The 20,689-nt window shown below is 34.9% G+C and overlaps 1 protein-coding gene and 1 pseudogene across 4 annotated transcripts in view; both read right to left on the bottom strand.

Annotated features, from left to right (window-relative positions):
- The window catches only part of LOC111515825 (uncharacterized), a 192,848-nt gene that overhangs the window by 54,367 nt on the left and 117,792 nt on the right, over positions 1-20,689 (bottom strand). For all 4 annotated transcript variants that reach the window (XM_074176891.1, XM_074176893.1, XM_074176892.1 and 1 more), the window contains exon 2: positions 7,991-8,118. In XM_074176891.1, coding sequence (XP_074032992.1) covers positions 7,991-8,075 — 85 coding nt within the window. In that variant the 5' untranslated portion in view covers positions 8,076-8,118. The remainder of the gene's footprint in view (positions 1-7,990; positions 8,119-20,689) is intronic.
- LOC141482904 (ubiquitin carboxyl-terminal hydrolase 2 pseudogene) lies at positions 1,476-5,553 on the bottom strand (annotated as a pseudogene).

The raw sequence follows: 20,689 nt of genomic DNA, 5'->3' as shown, positions 1-20,689 counted from the left end.
TATATATATATATATATATATATATATATATATATATCTATACACACATACACACATATACACATACATATGATCAGTTTGTTTTTCGATTTAAAGATATATTTATATAATAACGGAACACAATTTGAGGTTAATAACTATATATGTATAGACACAGAAATATTATCAATACACTATTTTATGTATCTGTACGTGGCAAACTGGTAATGTAGTCATTTAATCGTTTTTTAAATTCATTTTGGTTTTTTGAACTTTTTATTTGATTGGGTAGCGAATTGAAAAATTTGAGGCTGAGGTAGCTGTAGCTTTTTTGTTCTACAACTTTGTTCATAAACGGCATTTTGAAGTTAAGTTGTTTTGTTCGAGTGTTGAATTCGTGTTCTATCCTGGGGTGTTTTTGTTTTGTTTTGAAGCATTTTATATTAGTAAGCAGAAAAAAAATAATAAAATATAAATAAAAACAAAAAAGTTAGGAATAACAAATAAAAAACATCAAGAAATTTCTATGTATTTTTTAACAGAACATGGAGTAAAAAACTGAAATGTCAACTATTTTGGAAATGTTTCAGATATTGTATTATCACAGATGTCCCAAGCTCTTCCCGAATCAAAGCAAAGTCAAAGCAGGATATGAACCGGAGAGGAATCAACTCTCCATGCTTTAAAAAAATGTCAACAATATACGATGATGCCAAAAAAATTGAAAAATATACTAAGCGACAAAAAAAATACACACCCATTTATATTGAAAATATTTCAATAATGTTCTGCATGTGTATTTATGTTGAGGTCAGTAAAAAGTCAGTAAAATTTCAGCCGTATCGGAAGCTGTCCTGACCAGTTTTTCAACTGTTTTTTTTTGTGTGAGCATTTACCATTTCTCCAATTTTTATTTTTATTTGTGCTTTAACTGTTAAAGAGTTTATTGTAAACTGTTTCGTATTGTTAACACTATTCCTCGAAGGCGAAGACTTCGTCGTATTCCTCAACTTAGTGATTTTGAGAGGGGACGAATTGTTGGCTTACGTGAGGCAGGTTTTTCAGTTAGAGAAACTTCATGTAGAACCAATCGATATTTGCGTACTAATCTAAGATGTTATCAGGCATGGACCCAAGAAGGCCAAGAACACAGAGCTAGGGGCACCGGTCGTCGCATGATCGCCGATTAAGACTATTGGCTTCCCCCCCCCTCCCCCATGCCCCCTCCCGGGTTGAGTGCCCCCAGCTATTTAGCGAAGAGAACCTACTACCCCACTCCATCCACCCCCGCTCTCCGAGCGGTCCTCAACTTACTGATGGGCACTTCAGAAAGACTGACAACTGACCTCTTTTGGTCGAAAGTCAGCCTTTAAGTGCCATTCTTTCGCGATCAGTAAATTTGGCTTATAGAGATCGGTTCATTTCTACTAGAGCAATTGCGAATCAGTAGATTGAAGAACACGAAAGGGTCGTTGAAATTCGCTAAGTATATCCCTATTGAATATTGCCACTGACTCTCGAGCATTGACGCAACCGATTGCACTGGTGCAGAGACAGAATAAATTGGGATCAACAGTGGAACCGCGTCGTCTTCAGCGGTGAATCTCGCCTCAGTTTGGGTATGTACGATGGACGAGCAAGAGTAAGAAGGCGTCGTGGTGAAAGACGAGATCCCCAGTTTGATGTTTGATGGTATGGGGCGCCATTGCCTATGGTAGCAGGACACCTTTAGTCTTTATCAGAGGCACCATGAAAGCTCTTCGTTACATTCACAAAGTAGTAGAGCCTATGTCCTTCCATGACTTGAGGCCATCGAGAACCCCATATTTCAACAAGACAACGCTAGACCGCATGTGGCTAGAGTAACTCTAGTCTTCATGGATCAGCATGACAGTAGCCGCTTACCATGGCCACCCAGATCGCCCGATCTTTCACCGATCGAACATGTGTGGGATATTTTTGTTCGCAGACTGCTGAATTTCCCCACAGACTTTGGCAGCACTTAGACGTATCCAAGAGTGTACAAGACATCGAGGATCGGCAACGCACTACTTAGTACAAGATCCCGCCGCAAAATCACTACGTTTATAGCGTAGTTAATCAAACTGAAATTTTTACATACATTTATGAATAGGAAAATACATTTATGACAGGTTGACAGTCAAAAAGTGTCCGCCAATATTTTTATTTGAAAAATCAAGCTACTGAAATACTTCACGGAGTAAGAGCCGGGTTAATCCCTCTACGAAACCCTTCATCATTTGGAAGGATCGATTGCAGCTTGAGAAATGGTTCTGAAGCAGATTCAGTGAAACATGTTCTCCCTAATTCATCAGTAGATAGTTGTCCTGAAAATCTTGCGAAAAAAATTGGATTGGATAATTTAGGAAACACTAGTTAAAGTCAAAGTCAAAATATGCTTTATGGTGTGAAGATTCATATATTATTGACAGAGCTTGGTTAAAATAATGAAATAAAAAAAACAAATTCTGAAATTTTTCAGTTATGTTTGATAATGAAAACCCGATTTTGAAGATAATTCTCCGTTAATTCGATTTTTTTTATTTCATATTTTCTCAATTTTTTTTTTTCAATAATAAATGAGTTTTATTTACAAAAATGAGATGTTGAAAAAAATTACAAAATTGAAGAAACTAAAAGTTAAACTTTCCCTCGGTTATCTTGAAGGCGCGATTTTGTTCCATCCTTTACATAAAAGAGGACGTATGCTTCTCCACTCACAAGCGACTTTGGTGAAATTGGTGACACGTGTGAATCGTTGTATTTGTGCCACGCGCTAGTATACGGGTGTCTGCAGTATGCTGTATAATGTCCTCTGTTAGTAGTCCCACTGTGATTTAAAAGTGCATATAAATTATAACAAGTAGCCACATTTTCTCCTGCAAAATTGTCCATATCCAATCCTTCTAGAGGAAATTCGATGACATCATTCAATTTGCCTCTATTTTCCGTTGGAGAGAATCTTTTTAAATGTATTACTAAAATATAGGGGAACTTGTGGATTGATAGGGACTTTATGCATTTTCTCCTTTCCTTGCATTTCAAACACGTAGGTTTTTCAATTCCATCCAAAGTTTCTTCTCTTGTAAAATAATCTAAGCATTGCCACAAACTCAATTGGTCGGTTCTTTGTGGTATGGAGAGAGACAAATCCCAGAAAGGATCAAATGTTACTGAAGAGTATCCACAGTGTGTGCATTTCATTGTGGATTTCAATTGGCCAACGAAATTATCTACAATCTTAGAGTTATGCATCCTCAAATATGTGAGCCATGACTCTTGTGCATTTCCGCTGTCGCTCAATTTTTCGTCAATCTCCGTCAAGATTGGTTTAGGTTTCTCATTAATTATATTAACCTCTTCATGTAATCCTTGTAAAAGAAAACGGAGAAACTCCTGGGCATCTTGATGGGAATTACCCATGAATCGAGGAGCAAAACTTTGAATCTGATTTTTTAAGGAGGCTGTATTTACTACTTTATCAAAAGAATCTTCTGACCACAACTCCTTGATGACTTCTGCAAACGATTTTATTAAAGCACCCTTCATACTAGAAATACTAGTATTGATATCTTTCATGAATTCATCCTTTTTCAAATATTCCAATAACCATCTCGTATTTGATAAACATTGAATTACGCTGTTCATGAAACAGGTGTTACCAATATTTTTTAAACCATTTAACCCAAAGGTTTTGACTGAAGAATTTATCACTGAACAATCCGAAATATCTTTGAAACCCATTTGAGAATTTTGCTGAGATAAAGTATTTTTTTCATTTGCTTTTATTTTAATTTCATTAAGTGGTTTCTTATTACCTCTCTTTTCTATATAAAATTGGTTTTCAGGAATCAAGTAAATTTCATCAAGTTTTTTGGAATCAGGGAGAGTACCGAAAAACGAAGCTGCATTTCCTCTTTGGATGGCAATACTAATTTTCTGAATGAGAAAAGATGTGGCTCTTGATTCGTGGGTTTCATCGGTTACCTTTTTTCCAATTTCATTGATGAAAGATAAGGCTTCAGGGCCAAAAACACCAAACGTTTCAATAGCTATTGGGCGAAAGATATAATTATTTCCCAAATTCTGATATTTCCGTAGTTTGGAACTTTCTCCTAAAGAAGCAGCAGCACCGGCTTTCGCAGAAGCAGCAGGAAGATGGCAAGTTGCTAATGTATCTACACAAGTAAAGTCCCAAACAATAGATTTACCATTTTTCCATGGAACAAGTGTCATACCATCCGGCCGTTTTCCGTCGTCTCGACTTGTGCCTATGGGTTCTAAAATCTCAGGAATTTTTGCTGAAGTTAAAGCCCTTTTGATTAGATCATTAATTGCATAGTGGCGAGATAAACGACCAGCGCTAAAACGGCAGCTCAATTATTATGTTTTCAGATTTCTTATACTTTATTTTTTTTAATAATTAAAAATATTTGCGGCCACCCTGGTACCCTCTCATAAATGTATTCCCTCATTCACAAATGTATGTAAAAATATGAGTTTTGTTAACTACGTTATGGACGTAGTGATTCTGCAGCTGGATCTTAGACTAACTGAACTTCACTGGTTTCACAATCATCCAATTTCTCTGAAAACTCACTCGTTTGTTTGTTATTATCTGTCAAGTATGTAAGTAAAAAATTAATAAAGTATTTTCAACATGAATGGGTAGGTATTTACCTTTCTTTGTCACTTAGTGTGTAACGAGGAAAAATATTTCCCGACAAGCTACTCTGCTGCATTTATAGATATCTTTGAGTAACTTTTTCAGCCCCAATCTCTTCTTTCAGTTTATTGTTTTACCGGTTTTATGCTTCGAAATCAGTTTTCCCGATTGATAGTGGGTTTTCATAGGTCATACTTTTATTAATTTTTTTTGCCAGTGTTTCTCCATGTGCATGATTTCAGTTTCAGATTATTTGATGTTATTTTGGTGGATCCAAACATACTCCACTATTCTAGATTTGCCGAATTCATTTTACAAAGTCTTTCTCAATTCTTCTTTTTTCATCATTTTTCGTTGTTGCAGTTGTTGTAGTAATATCTTGTGGTCTTATTTTGAATTTCTGTCTTTTCGTTCCTCTCTTTCTCTTCATTTTTTCCTCTTTCTTATCTTTTTTCGTTTCTCTTTTCGTTTTCTTGCACAATGATAATGATAATGCATATTATCTAATGCATATCAACTAAAACTTTTCAGTTTCAGTTGATACTGAAACAGTTGAAACTGAAACTTTTCAGTTTCAGTTGATACGTCAAGAGACTGCGCTGTTGCAGTTGAAACGTTTGAAAACCAAACAAAACATTGACGCCAGCCGTTAAAGCCTACATTTCTATACAAATAATATTATCATTTTTTCCCTGAGACCTAAATAAAAGTATAGAGATAAACACAATATGAAAAGACACAGTTGAAAATATCACTATAGGTTATACAAATGAGATTAAATATGAGTAAAAATAGGTGTGAGATGAGTAGAACAGCTAATATAAAATCGATAATATCTATGATTCCAATTTGATGAGAAAGTTTCATCTGAAGAGTGAAATGTTGTTCCATACAATGAATCATTCACATTTGATTTTTTAATATCAAGAGGTAACCTGTCATATAACTTAATTAACAAGACATGTAGTCCTTTTGACGTAATTGTTCATTTGGACCTGAAAGATTAAAAATTTTTCAAGTGCGTGGCCAGATACAATGATTTTTTGGTCTTCATTTTGAAATTTATCACTATGATTCAACGTAGGTGTCAGAAATCAAAATTGAAAGGTACACAATTCAAAATGTGCATAGACTAGTTCATGTGACTAGTCCGATAAGTTTTTTGCATGTATATACAGGTTGTTAATTAAGTATGTACCATAAATTCAACAGACGATTCTTAAGGTAATTTTAAAATGAAATATTCATATAAACATGGGTCCGCAAATCCTTCGTTCTCAAGAAACAGGGTGTTAAAATAAAAATAAGTTATTCCTAAATATCTTAAATATCCTTTACCTAATTTTGTTGTAATTTGGCAATTACATTTATAACATTAAGAAGCTAATTTAGCTCAAACTTGATTCAATTTATTAAGTTCAGTGGCGTCTCTAGCGGGATTTTTGTCTCTTGAATTTTTTTCGTATCTTGCTTAGTTTTTAAGAAAAAAAGTCGACCTAATTGCATATCCCTGGACCTCACAAGGAATAATATGGGGAATTGAATGTTTCTTTTGGAGTGCAAAATTCAATGATGAAGCGGCTAGACTGTTGTATTGAAGCCGAAGGAAGCCATTTCCAACACTTAATTTAGTGCAATTCGTTAGTCTAGATGTTAATGTTATTCAATATTTGTTGTTATTGTTACATAATTACTAATGAAAAATTGTAAAAATAATAATTTCCAACAGAAACATTTAATTCCCCATATTATTCCTTGTGAGGTCCAGGGATATGCAATTAGGTCGACTTTTTTTCTTAAAAACTAAGCAAGATACGAAAAAAATTCAGATGACAAAAAAGTTGTACTTCTAATTGCTCAATCCAAAGAAATAATAGAAATTGCACAAAAGTCAGTGGCGTACATTTTCAAGTCAAAAATATTCGTTCAAATCCCGCTCGAGACGCCACTGGACTTGATAAATTGAATCACGTTCGGGCTAAATTAGCTGCTTAATGTTATGAATATAATTGCCAAATTACAACAGAATTAGGTGAAGGATATTTAGGATATTTACGAATAACTTTTTTTATTTTTATTTTTTTATTTTAAGACCCTGTATCTTGGGAACGAAGGATCTGCGGACCCATATTTATATGAACCATTCGTCTTAAAATTACCTAAAGAATCGTCTGTTGAGTTTATGGTACATACTTAATCAACACCCTGTATATTGGAATGGGATTTGGTATAACGAGTTTTAGAGCAAGAAATTCTTGATTCAAGTTTTGATAGACTGTGATCTTCCTGTCAAGTAGGATTCAGTTCAATTCAGATTTGTACCGCGTACTACTAAATTACCCGGCATGTTTTACATACATCGTTTTCAAAATTTCAATGACATCTGATGTTGCCTCCATTTTGTCCTGATTATTCCGCAATCACTACATACACTGAATACGATTCGATTGTTTCTCAGTGCCTCTAATTATTACGTCATTGTCACTCTATCGCTAGACTCTCGGCAATTGGTTTTTATAGTGATTATTGGGCATACAGACTGTCGGTATATTCCAATATGTTGTTGTTCAAAAAATCTCCTTCTAATTGCTCAATTAGATATTCCGATGAACGATAAAAACCCAACCAGTGTACTCGTACATAAAAACTAATGGATATCAGCATGTAATGATCATTATGTGTGTTTTGGATCTATTGAATTAACCATTACCGAGGTCTAATTCACTCGTCAGAAATGTTTGATTTACCTTTCTGACAGATAATACTGATATATTGACGATGAAATTTCGATTCGAAAATGTTGATTACCTGAAAGTTTTACTTTTAAAGGCTTTCCACGCCGAAACTGAAAAGATAAAAAGAATTGGGTCGAAGTACAACATCAGTACCTGCTTCAGATCCGGAAACACTATATGTAGCACCCTCACGAAAACAGGCCACCTAGCGCGGACTGTCTACCGCAGTAGTAGACAAAACGTCATGCATGAAAGCTGCAGACCCAAGGAATGGGAGTGAAATTGTAAATTTGCTAAAAGAGATTTTTTCTCCGTGATGAAATACGACTGGTCCGAGCAATTTATTCCTGAACGCTACCAATGACAAACCAGCCTTGTTCCGTTTTGATTCGCTCACCCTGTACACATCGTGAACATTATTGAAATAACATTGTTTTTCAAAAATAAAAAAATTCATTGATTCGCAACCTTGTTTTCGTTGATTCACCCTGTATTATTCTAACTTCGAATTCAGGTTCACTTATGGCATGCGTTCGTTATTTAATTGTTGTATTGAAATTAACACATCAATTAATATGCTTGAACTCACCTGGCTGCTTGAATGTAGACGTGAATTCTAAGACGATTAGAAAAAAAGTAAGATGAATGATGAAGGAAGTCCATGGAACGTCCATATTGAACCGTTGCTGCAGCCGATCACATCTTCGGGATTGTTGTCTGCAATCAAAAGAAAATCATAGGTCAAATTCTGTGATAAATAATGACAACATTCTTATCTGTTGAGTCAAACACGATTTATCTAACCCAGTCAATAGTCCAGTCATTGAATGTTTTCCGCTCGAAATTCTATGAATTGATTCAAGTAAAAGTTCCCGTCAAGAATCCTTTTGGAAATTGGCTTTTGATGAAATTGGGTGAAACTGTGGCGTTTTGAAGACATCAAGGTGCTGATCAAATTTCATAATGAATGCAAGGTTGATAAAAGAGTTTTTGTGTTGATCACGGTTGAATCTTGTCTAATTATCATTTTCATAGTGGTTGAGTCACATACATTTTACAGATATTAATGATCTGAGCGACTTAATATTATAACATTTCCATAACAACTTAAGTCAGTCATTGAAAATTATTCTATGATCAAAATTCAAAAAATTACGTGCCTCCTCCATGCTCCAAACGACCCATTTTACGACCTTTCTGAAACACGATGGAATCCATCCCCGAACATTAACCTACATTGAAAAAAATTGGTTTGAAATTATACACCAATGACATATTTCATAATGTTATAGTCACTAATACTTGATGTACTTCATTACGAGCATAAAAATTATGTGTATACATGTGTATAGATTTGTCTTCAAGCATAGACCATTGACTAAAAAGAAAGTTTTTCTTTCTTATTCAGAGGAATCGGGCAAATTTCGGATATGCAGTTGGTTAGTACCGCGTGACATTTTTGATGTTCGCTCCAACTCAAGACGAGGAATGAAATACTCTGACTTCAGGTCAATGATGGTCACTATCTTGCACTGACGAGTGGCTAAGGAGCCCGAAATCAGTCTGCAAGTGTGCCCGTTCCAAAATTGAAGGTAGACTCTTTCAGTTGAATTGCCAATTGCATATGCAGGAAATTTTCTGTGAAGTATCCTGCACTGACGCCTGTCGGATATAATCCAACACCGTTCGTGGTATTAGCCAGTGGATTAGTTGTTTTCTGATATGCGTCAGTCCATTCAACTTACAGCGTAGGTATATTTCTGGTTTTATTCTGAATATTAGTTTAGGTAATTATGTGAATTTCCATTTTACATTGCACTTTTCATGATATATGTGTAATATGATTCTTTTTTATGTAAATTTACGTGTTACACTGGAATCGGCAGGTGTCTGAATGCACGCGCCTCGTAATCGTCTTATATATTATTATCGATGGTTGAAAGGATCTATAAAACAAATTTATTTTAGTTTTGTTTGGAATTCAAATTTATTTTATTTTTCACATAAAAATCAACTTGAAAAAAGTATAAATAATACATACTGAGAATGAAATCATATCTATAATAAAATCATAATATAATTTCACTGTAAAATTCCTCGAGATTATGGAATGCTTCTTTGAGTATAGCTTCTTTCATTGTTTTCTGGATTTTTAATAAATTTTCTCATTTCTGATTTTGGAGGGTACGTGCTCATATATTTTTTTTGCTCTCATAAATCAGAGAGTATTTTGTCAAAGTAGATTTCGGAATGGGAAGTGGTATTTTATTTTCCGATATTTGCCTTGTAAAACATATTTCAGTTGACTGCTTGATTTTGGGGTATCAACTGTATTATGCAGGTGGGGGTTAAAATGCCCTTGCTGATAAATAATGGTCTACAGCAGGGGTCCAGAAGTAGTTTTAGGTAGGGTCCGGAGACTGTGGGAACATTTTGACAAGGTCCACAAAAAAAACAACTGATAAAAATTAAGGGCTACCTATGTATTATTTTGGTTTCAAATCAAATTCTGAATTATAAAACACAAGACCTAATTAATGTGAGAAATTACACCGACGGTCTTGAGCCAGTTTTTTATAGTTTGGTTCTCGAGGGGAACAGCAAATTCGAAGTGTGTCTTCTAGGTGAGCGTCTGTTAATCTCGAACGATATTTATTTTTCAAAAAACTCATTTTTGAGAAATATGTTTCACATACGTATGTCCAGCCAAACATAATGGTCATTTATAGCTAGTTTCTTGCAATTTTCATATTTTCCTGGGACATGTTTGGTTTCAGTGGATACCGTTTTATACATTTGCAAAGACACATGTTCTTGCCAATCAAAATCAATTATTCCTATTTGAAGTGATGCCTTTGATAGATTAAACAACTTGGCAGACACATTTATCCATTCTGCTGCTACATCAACTTCAAATGGCGATTAAAGAAACGGGGATAGTTTGCTCATCTCTGCAAAGTCTTGGAATCTTGTAGCAAATTCCTTCCTAAGATCGGCCAGAAATTTTATAAACACTGCAATGTCTTCTTCAGACAGATTCAAGAATTGTCGGAAAATTAATAAATTCTTGTTTTGCAATATCTTTTTCAGAGATATTCAGCTTACGATGAAAAGCAGACAAGCTTTGTATCAGATCACATGTTAATTTTTCATTTCCTTGTGATTCTGTATATCTTTTAGGAAAACCACGACCAGCATATTACGCCTGTTTGTTATGAACTCAAGGTGCTTTCTGGCTCCCTCCGTATCTAAGTTTTTATCAGCCTGAAACGTTCAAAAACTTGACCTTTACTTTACAGGGAATAGTATAAGGGGACAAAATAGAAACTGATGAATTAATAAATATTTTTCGAAAAAAATTAAAATTCACTTTATTTTTTCAACAGATCTCTCCATAAATGCGGAACTACTATCATTCTATAATAATAACCTTCTGGGAAGTAACTTGAAATTCTCATTTACTGAAATAACTAGTGATCATGTCTGGGATGCTCTGAAATCTCTGAAATCGCAGGCATTGGGTTTGGATAATATTAGTCTGAAAATGATAACAATTGTGTTGCCTTTCTGCATAGAGGAAGTAAAACACATTTTCAATGAATCCTTGAGAACAGGTACATTTCCTGAATTGTGGAAAATTGCCAATATCATTCCGATACCTAAAATATCCACACCTAAAAGTTTTGATGATATTCGTCCCATATGCATCTTACCTACATTTTCCAAACTTTTTGAAAAAATACTTTCTCTACAGATCAGACAATACCTGGATTTCAATAGAAGTACAATCTGGCTTTCGTTCGAAACATGGTACACATACGGCTCTATTGAAAGTCATAAATGATATATGTACTTATGGTGATAAATCTATACCGTCGATCCTAGTTCTCCTGGATCAAAGCAAAGCCTTCGATCTTGTCAATTTTCAGCTTCTTGCGAAATTAAAATTCATAGGGTTTCAAGAAAGAGCTTTGGAATTAATGAATAGCTATATCCGAGGTCGATCACAAAGAGTAACGCTTGATAATAACCTGCTATGCTCAACCCTTGAAGAAACTATTTCTGGAGTACCCCAAGGTAGTATTCTTGGGCCCTTATTATTTGTAATTTTCATTTTTGATTTTCCATCATGTTTAAACTTTTGTCAAGTTCACCTATATGCCGACGATTTTCAGTTTTATTCACCTTGCGATATGACTGATATAGAAAACCATGTGAGCATTATTAACGAAGATCTCCAAAACACTCAAGTTTATTCTGAAAAACATGCTTTCGTATCAACTCAAACAAAACTGTTGCAATCTGCTTAGGCCCTCAGAGACAGATTTATCAGATCAAACAACATATTCTCAGAATGAATCAAACGGACATTGAATGGGTTGACTCAACGAAAAATCTCGGATTGATTATCGATCAAAACTTGAACTTCATTGACCATGTCCAAAATCTATTTAAAATAGCATTCTTCAAACTGAAATCACTTCAAAAATTTAAATATCAACTATCAACCGAAATGAAACTTAAACTAGTCAAATCCCTGATCTATCCACACATAGAATACTGCGCTCCAGTGTATTATAATTTTCTACCGGAATATAATCGACAAAAGATGCAACGCGTTTTGTTTGCTGTGTACCTTATAGAGAGCACATTACTGCTTTTCTGATAGGATTGAGAGAATTAAACATAAAGTGTAGAATGGAATATCTGATCACAATATTTCTTTTTAAACTCATCAAAAACAAAATACCTCTGTATTTATTAGAGCTTATAGCACGTTGTTCTAATATCCGTAGCATCAACACCAGGTTCAATGATTTCAACATTCCAAACCATGTCACATCTAAATACAAAGGATGCATTTCCTATCTGGCACCATTTTTTTTGAACAGGATAATTCCTCTCCTGAATTCATCTTTATATGAAGTGAAACATCATTTGAAATCAACTTTGTTGACCAGCATGGAGTAATGTATTATAGTGTAGTGTTTTCCTTTACTTTTCTGCAAATTGAGATGTATTTATCATATTCTTTCTTTGAATTTTGCCGCTGAAGAATATTGAATTATATTAGGTAGGTAATTACCTACAGAAGGAGTCGTGGGATGACGTCTATAAAGAAATATGCCCAAACAAAGCTTATGAAAGTTTCAACAATATTCTTCAATATTATATTGAATTGATTTTCCCGGTAAAACGCTTCCGAAAGCAGACAAAAAAGCATAATTTTGACATTTTCACTCCGGAACTTCACGAGCTGAAACACCAAGTAAACCTCTATTCAGAATGTGCTAAAGTTGATAATAATTATACGGAGATATATAAGAGAGTGACCCAAACGTATAGGGAAAAACTAAAAGCCAGTTATAAGCAGTGCGTAAATGACAAAATGTCTATTTCCAGCAACAAAGTCAAATCAATGTGGCATATGTTACATACTATTCAAAAAAAAAGAATACGTGGTAAATGAAATAAAAATTCAACAAGATGGTATTGAAGTATCAAACACAGACATGGCCAACAACTTCAATAATGAGTTCTCCAATTTCATACAGCCGCGAAATGTAGACTTCGATTACATGAAGAGCAATATCTCAATATGCGAAAAATCAATGTTTTTGCGTCCACTAACGGAACCCGAAATTATAGAATTGATAAAGAGCTTAAAGCATTCAAACGCAAGTGGTAACAATGAGATATCAAACAGATTATTGAAAAAATGTTCTTATGAACTTTGCAGCCCAATGACGTATATCATAAACTACTGAAAATGGAATTTTTCCGGATAGTCTAAAACTAGCAAAAGTAACACCAATTTATAAAAAAGGGGACAGAAACCTCTATGAAAACTAAAGGGGAATTGGCTTACTCTCAAGTATTTCCAAGATTTTTGAACTAAATTTAAAAAATCAATTAATGTCTTTCTTCACAACAAATAACCTTTTTTCAGAAAACCAACACGGTTTCACAAAGAGCAAAAGTACAGAAACAGCACTTTATGAGTTCAATGAGCATGTGGTTAATGCACTCGATGGTAAATTCCATATTTGCGGATTGTTCATAGACTTCTCTAGAGCTTTCGATTGCGTTAATCATGACCTGCTATTAGGGAAATTGGAAAGATATGGTGTAAGAGGAGTTGCCCTAGATTTAATGAAATCCTACCTGGAAAATAGAGGGCAACGTATCAATGTTGGAAACACTATCAGTCAGTTGGCAACCATTAGGCAGGGTGTCCCACAGGGATCAATCCTTGGACCTATACTATTTTTGATATATGCAAATGACCTGATGAAATATTTTCAAGGATTGTCAACTATTCACACAGTAGAGGTATGCAGATGACACGAATTTCATAGTGAAGGAAATTGATGTAACGACCCTACAGAAAAGAACCCAGGATGTACATAAACAAGTAAACATAGGGGCAGAAAAAAATCACTTAACACTCAATACATCTAAAACTGTGATGATGAAGTTCACAATTAGTAAGTGGCCCGAACATTTTGTTATCCATGAAAATGGGGATCTGCCAATTGAATCTTGTACTTCTAAAGAAATGTTAGGCATCACCTTGGACTACAAACTCACATGGACTCTTCATATTGAGACTCTCTGTATTAAATTGAGAAAAAACTGCTATGCTCTGAGATTCATGGCTAATTTTTGTAGTAAAGAGATTTTACTGAGCTTATACTATGCGACCATAAACTGCCACTTGAGATATGGAATTTTGAATTGGGGTACCGGATCTGCTGCTGAAAGAATATTTATTTTGCAAAAAAATGCAGTAAGAATCATTGCCGGTATTGGTTGGAGAGAATCATGTAGAGATGCTTATAAAAATCTCAAGATACTAACTGTTGCTGGTCTCTATATTTATGAATTGTGTATATACGTTTATAGAAACAAGCATAATACACCTTTCCAGCAACATAATTATCCAACTCGTTCTAGAGACAAACTGATACCCAATATTCATAGAACAACTCTTTATCAGAAAAGTTTTCTTTATCTTGGACCAAAAATGTTCAATAAATTAGAAGAATCAATTAAAGTATCACCAAATCTTAACATTTTTAAATCAAGACTGAAAAAGGCACTTATTGAAAAAAATTGCTACAAACTTGACGAATTTTGAACTGTTTTTTTATATTTTAATGACAAAATATCACAACTATGTGATAAAATTGACTTTCATTTATTTATAGTTATTTTTTTTACATAATCTAAGCCAAACAAATAATTATATGTATATACCTATATGTATCATATTTTTAAACTCATCAGTGAAAATCTCACAATAAAATGTTACTCGGATGAATTACCACTATTATCGACGCCTTATTATATTTTCTCAATTTTTTTACGAACTCATATCATCTCACACCACCATCCCCCACTACTTTCCGTCGCAGACACGAAATGAGGCCGATGAAATTTAACACCACATCCAAAAACTAATTGGAAATATATGTATGCTAAAGATTATAAGCAATTCGAGATTAGAATGAGGGTTGTTGCGTTTGAGGGGATGAGTTACACGAAAATTTAATTATGCGTGCAGAGTGTCCCTCTAGTTAGCATGCAACCTGGGGCTAACCGCCTTTGACAACTTCGCTGGTTTCTCGATGATTGAGGGTGAATCGTTTCTTGGGCTCCCCTCCGTGAATAAGTTAGTTTTTCGTGTGGAAATAGTGTAATACCGAATCAATTTTCGCCCCTACATGAGTTTATATTGGGACAGTGAGTCTGTCCCTTGTCTTTGTGTAGCGGATAATTTTAATGACTTTTAATGGCATATCAATAGCGACAAACATAAATTTATTGCTTACCCTTGAATTATTTCCCTTAAGAGTATTACTGGTTGATTCCAAATTGAAATAATGATAATAATAATAACTCAGGCTCATACGAGCTAATAAGCCTGATGTAGTCGTTCTCGACCACCAGACCAAAACGATATTTGTCATGGAGTTTTCAGCTCTTGGCGAGACGAATATCCTCCGAAAATAGAAGGAAAAACGGATGAAATATCGAGATTTTCTCTTCGACCACTTCTATCCAGACCACTCTGTCAAGATGGTTGTTGTGATTGTTGGAGTCCTTGGTGAAATAATGCCCTCTCTACTCTCGAATCTTAAAATCATACCGACTTGCCGCACTAAGGCAGAAATCTTAGCCGCACAGATGCAGAAGGCTGTCATCCAATGGCTCACTGCGCTTGCTCAGGGCACATAATTCTCGGACCCAATGATCACTTACCCCACGGTGTGGGGGAGTGGTCATTGGTTGATAATGCTGGCGCGGCCTCCCGAATGTATCGGGGCCTCAAGGGATAGGGCCTGACCAGCGCACACTATGATTGAAAAAATAATAATAATAATGGATGATTTTGAACTTTATGCCTCTGGAAAGAAGGACATCCACCAGTCCTTGAGGCTGGTGAAAGAGTACACGCATGCTATCGGTATGAAATTCGGGATAAACAAATGTGCAATGATCCATCTCAAAAAAGGACGATGCTGGGACTACAGAGAGGATGTGCATCTCGTAGATGGAAGCATCCTGGATGCCGTAGAGACGTTATACTCAGCTCAGGGTGGAACAACGCCACCCACAAGTGGTTACACCAGTGAAGAATTGTCTCTACGGCAAGTATCAGCACAAATTCCGACAGATCTGATCATCCGAACAAAGTTGCTGCAACCAATATGCTTGCCGTCCCAGTCTTACTCTCTCTACTCCTTTGATGTAGTGAAGTGGACTCGGGAGGAGCTGTATCAACTCGATGTAAATGCCCGAAAAATGATGGATCTCTATAGGAGTTTGCATCTCAAATCGTCCGTTTCACGGTTGTACTTCCCCCGACAACAGGGAGACCGTGGACTTTTGAGTTTGGAGTATCTACATAACGAAATGGTACTGGATACAGCCTGTCAGGAGTTCGGAGCCCCTTCTCTGCATGGTCCGCGACCATGAGAGAGCAGGAATTGGAGAATTTCTCTTTAGGGCAGCTGCCCGAACAGCTGGTGAACTCGGTATAGTTTTCGACATTGAACGAGGTGACCACAATTCTGTCATCTAGTTGGAACCCGTTCAACAAAAAGCTCAGATAAAAGCAGCAGATATAACCTCACTTCTGCGGAAACACAAGGATAAGCCAATGCATAGGGTCTTCTTCAATAACATTGGAGACCTTGGCTTATCAAAGCGCCTGACCCAATGATCTCTTACCCCACGGTGTAGGGAGTGGTCGTTGGTTGATAAAGCTGGCGCGCCCTACCGAATGTATCGGGGCTTCGGGGGATAGGGCCTGAAAACTACATACTTCGGAAAAAAAATATTGATAACTTCATTCACAAGAGCAGAGCTCTTGTTTCGCAAGAAGTTATAAAGGATATGTAAGTATATAAATATTTCTAAAAAAGTAAGCATGACGTTCATGGAGCAGAAACTACAAAACGTTTTATTAAATTTTGTGAATTTGATGTTGTAGTTGAACAAATTATATTTCAACTTGGGGTAAAATAGGTCGACTAAATACTAGACAAACAATAAGAAAAATAGATAAAACACGTATAGAATAGATATTACACGGTCTATAAGAATAAAATAATAATGTAAAAATAGGTAAAATCTAAGTCAATATGGATAAGATACAATACAGTATGACATAACTTTGGTATAAATTTGACTAAGACTCTAACATATTTTTAAAAAATGTCTATCTTTTTCGAAAATATGTTTCCCTTTTTGTTTTTTGAATATATTATTTGAAATTGGAATAGGAATTTTTCATTTTTTCAGGTACAGTGTTATATAATTTAATTGCCATGAAAGAATAGGCCCTTTGTGAAATTGACTAGGATAGAATAGGTCAGTTGGTCGCGATGTTGTGTGTTATAGTCGTGGTTTCGTGATGATGCTTTATTTTTGCTGAAATGATACTTCACGTTTGTACAATAGTAATATAATTGTCTCATATCCATAATTTCTCACTCTTCATACAGCAGATCTGACGAGAAACGCGAATTTCTAGACATGATTAACCTTACGAATCTCCTTTGTAATACCTCTAAGGGATTGAGGTGTTCACTCAGAGCTGATCCCCATGCTGTTATACCATATCTTAAATGGCTCTCCACTAGGGAAATATATAATTGTTCTTTGTGAGAAAAGTAATTTATCGAGGAACGGAAGTTGTGAAGCATTGTTTGCAGTTTTTTCATTATATATTTTATATGAGAGTCCCACCTTGAGTTTCTATCTATGTAAATGCCCAAGTACTTGATTTCTCTCAGGGAATCTATTTTTAGTGTTTTTTCTTGTTTGCCGACATCAAGAGTTTCAAATGGACGATCACTGAATATATTGCAGCTAAGAGGAAGTTAAGTTTTTTTCAGACTCACTGTCAGGAGCCTTCGGGCAAACCATTTCTTGAGCAAGTGGAAATCTATTTCTGCGTTGTTTTTCAAATCAAGCCCAGTGTCTGCCTCATAGAATATTGCAGTATCGCCTGCAAATCCAATTATTTTCCCAACGCTGTCCAAATTGATCAATTTATTTAGATATAAATTGAAAAGCAGAGAACCCAGTACTGTACCTTGTGGGACTCCACATTCTATTTATTTTTGATTGCTAATTGTATCTGCAATTCGCACAACTTGCATTCTATACGGGAATCATTACACATCTTGATATCCAGGTTTTTACTGCGCTGTTCCTAAGAATATTTAACAAAACGTAAGTTTGAAGGCACACACACAACAGAATACACACTGTATAGTGTGTGAGTTATTCTTGAAATGTTGTCAAATATATATTTTTTCAACTCACACGAGATGGTCTCATATAAGATGTGTTTGTGATGCAATATGTATAACTGAAAATTTGAAGCATGAACATGATGTACCTATATATATGGAGGGTAGAAAAGAAAACTGTCTGAAATTGTTGAGATCTGTACATGGCGTTTTCCGATGACAATCATAAACAAACATAATACAAGCCATTTCAGATGGACTAGAAATTCAAATATTTGCTTTTAAAGTAAAGCAGAGTTTTGATTTTTGATTTTTCGACCCAGTCAATAGCTGGGTTGTTACAAAGAAAACTCTTTGTTATATGTCATATAATATATATATATATATATATATATATATATATATATATATATATATATATATATATATATATATATATATATATATATATATATATATATATATATATATATAACATGCTTTTCCTAGCACGTTAAAAAGTAAAACCTTGTTAATCCTCAGCCTCACATAAGTTTCGACTTCCGAGGGTTCTCGTTCATGGAGGGGCGATAGCTTGTTAACGGTAAAACAGATCCCGAAACAAACATCTTTCATATGACGGTCATAAATACATAACTTATGAGTCGTTTCATAGAGAGTCTAAATAGTTTATATTTTTACATTCTTGAATATATATTTAAAATAACATCATTTTGGACTACTGATTTTTTCCATCTTCAAATATTTGTTTATTCTCTGTTTATGATAATGCGAAAAAAAATTATTTTTCTACCGTTTTTGATTCATCAGCACGGATTCTCATTGATTGAAACAATGCGTATTTCCATTGCCTTAAAAAAGTAATCTAATATGGAACATACTTATTATGTTCAATGATTTACCAAATATGTTGATAACGATAAAAATGTATATATAATGTAGCATAACAAACGTCATCAAGATGACGATTTTGAATACATCATTTATGAATCTTTTTTGTGATCATCTCATAACGAACACAATTGTTTGGAATTATTTTGGTCTTTGATCATCTGACATATATTCTGCAAATACAGTATTTACCGGGAAGTTCTTTGGAGACTGAGATAAAACAGAGTGTTTTCTTACTTTCGTATCTCATTTTTTATTATTACAATTTGTATATTCGTATCCAAAGAAGGGCTGAAAAATCATTCTTCGAATCAGCTTTTCCGTTATCATCCCGGCACACCCGCAATAAACCCAAACCAAACAACAATACGGAGAAACTCGAATAATTTCAATTAAATAAAAATCCTCCCGCCGCAAATTTGGCAACATCCGTACGCTATTGCTCTGCCCGAGACGTCGACGAGCGCCGTCGTTACGCGCCCTGTATTTTTTACTTTGATCATGATAAAGGACCTTCCTCGGCGATGGCTTGGGAAGCCGCAATAGTCGCGTCAATGAAGACTTTTTTGAAAGTCTTCAGAAATAGCTCAGATTTTGATAATCGAATGGAAGGAAATTCATGGAGAGATCACTCAAAAATTCAAACCGTAGACACGTGTTTTTTGTTTTCTAGGCGTCATCAGTATATATGCAAAGATGACACTTCGTTACAGGAAACAATACAATGAAAGCTAACTGCACTTTCAATATATGCGGGTTTGTTTTTCCGAGTGTTTATTTGGATATTCCGTCATCTGTGAAAATCTACACTGTAATTCATGAAACTGTTTACCTGAAATAATCCATTCCAACCATTTTGGACTTCATCTCCAAGGCTGGTTTATTCATCATTTACTTCACTAGTTCCGGAGGCATCATCATCCTGCTCAACTGAATTCTGTCACACCCAGATCTATCAGACTCACTCACTATCATAATAAATCCAAGGAACTAGACGAACTCAAATCTGCTCTTCACTACATTGAATATACAGACTCCCAAATCCTAAAATTCTTCAAACTCCAACGAACGCATAATACGATGGCCAGACTGACAATCCAAATCCTTTTCTTTGGAATATTCAATTTTAACAATTTAAACTAAATTCTGAAGACGTACGACATAAAAACAATATTCATGGCCAACAATCAAACTTTCATTCTCTCACAAATACCTGAAGACACGATACCCGATGCAGCACAGGTCATATATGAACTGACCAAGTCTCCAACAGAGCATATAGCCAGCTGTCCGTAAATCAACATAACTTGCGCAAACATCTAAACTTTGTTATAGCCACTATCAATGAAACAGAAAATACTTCTTCTATCTATTTCTATCGGAAGACATCCAAACTGTCTTTCATTAGTACAGGGAACAGTACTTGGTCTTATCCTTCTTCTATATATATATATATATATATATATATATATATATATATATATATATATATATATATATACCAAATAAATTAGTTTGACAGTTATTTAACGTGTTATGCTGATGACACTGCTGGAAGAGCAAATTCGACAGTATGAATATAAATATTATTTATGCAACTTCCTTGATATTTCATGTTTACCTGTGAAAGT

The sequence above is a fragment of the Leptinotarsa decemlineata genome, unplaced genomic scaffold (assembly GCF_025532065.1).
Source record: "Leptinotarsa decemlineata unplaced genomic scaffold, Ldec_3_MD MMD2_tig00002082_RagTag_RagTag, whole genome shotgun sequence".
NCBI lineage: Eukaryota > Metazoa > Arthropoda > Insecta > Coleoptera > Chrysomelidae > Leptinotarsa > Leptinotarsa decemlineata.
The sequence above is the reverse complement of the archived record's forward strand: the minus strand, read 5'-3'. Positions and strand labels throughout refer to the sequence as shown.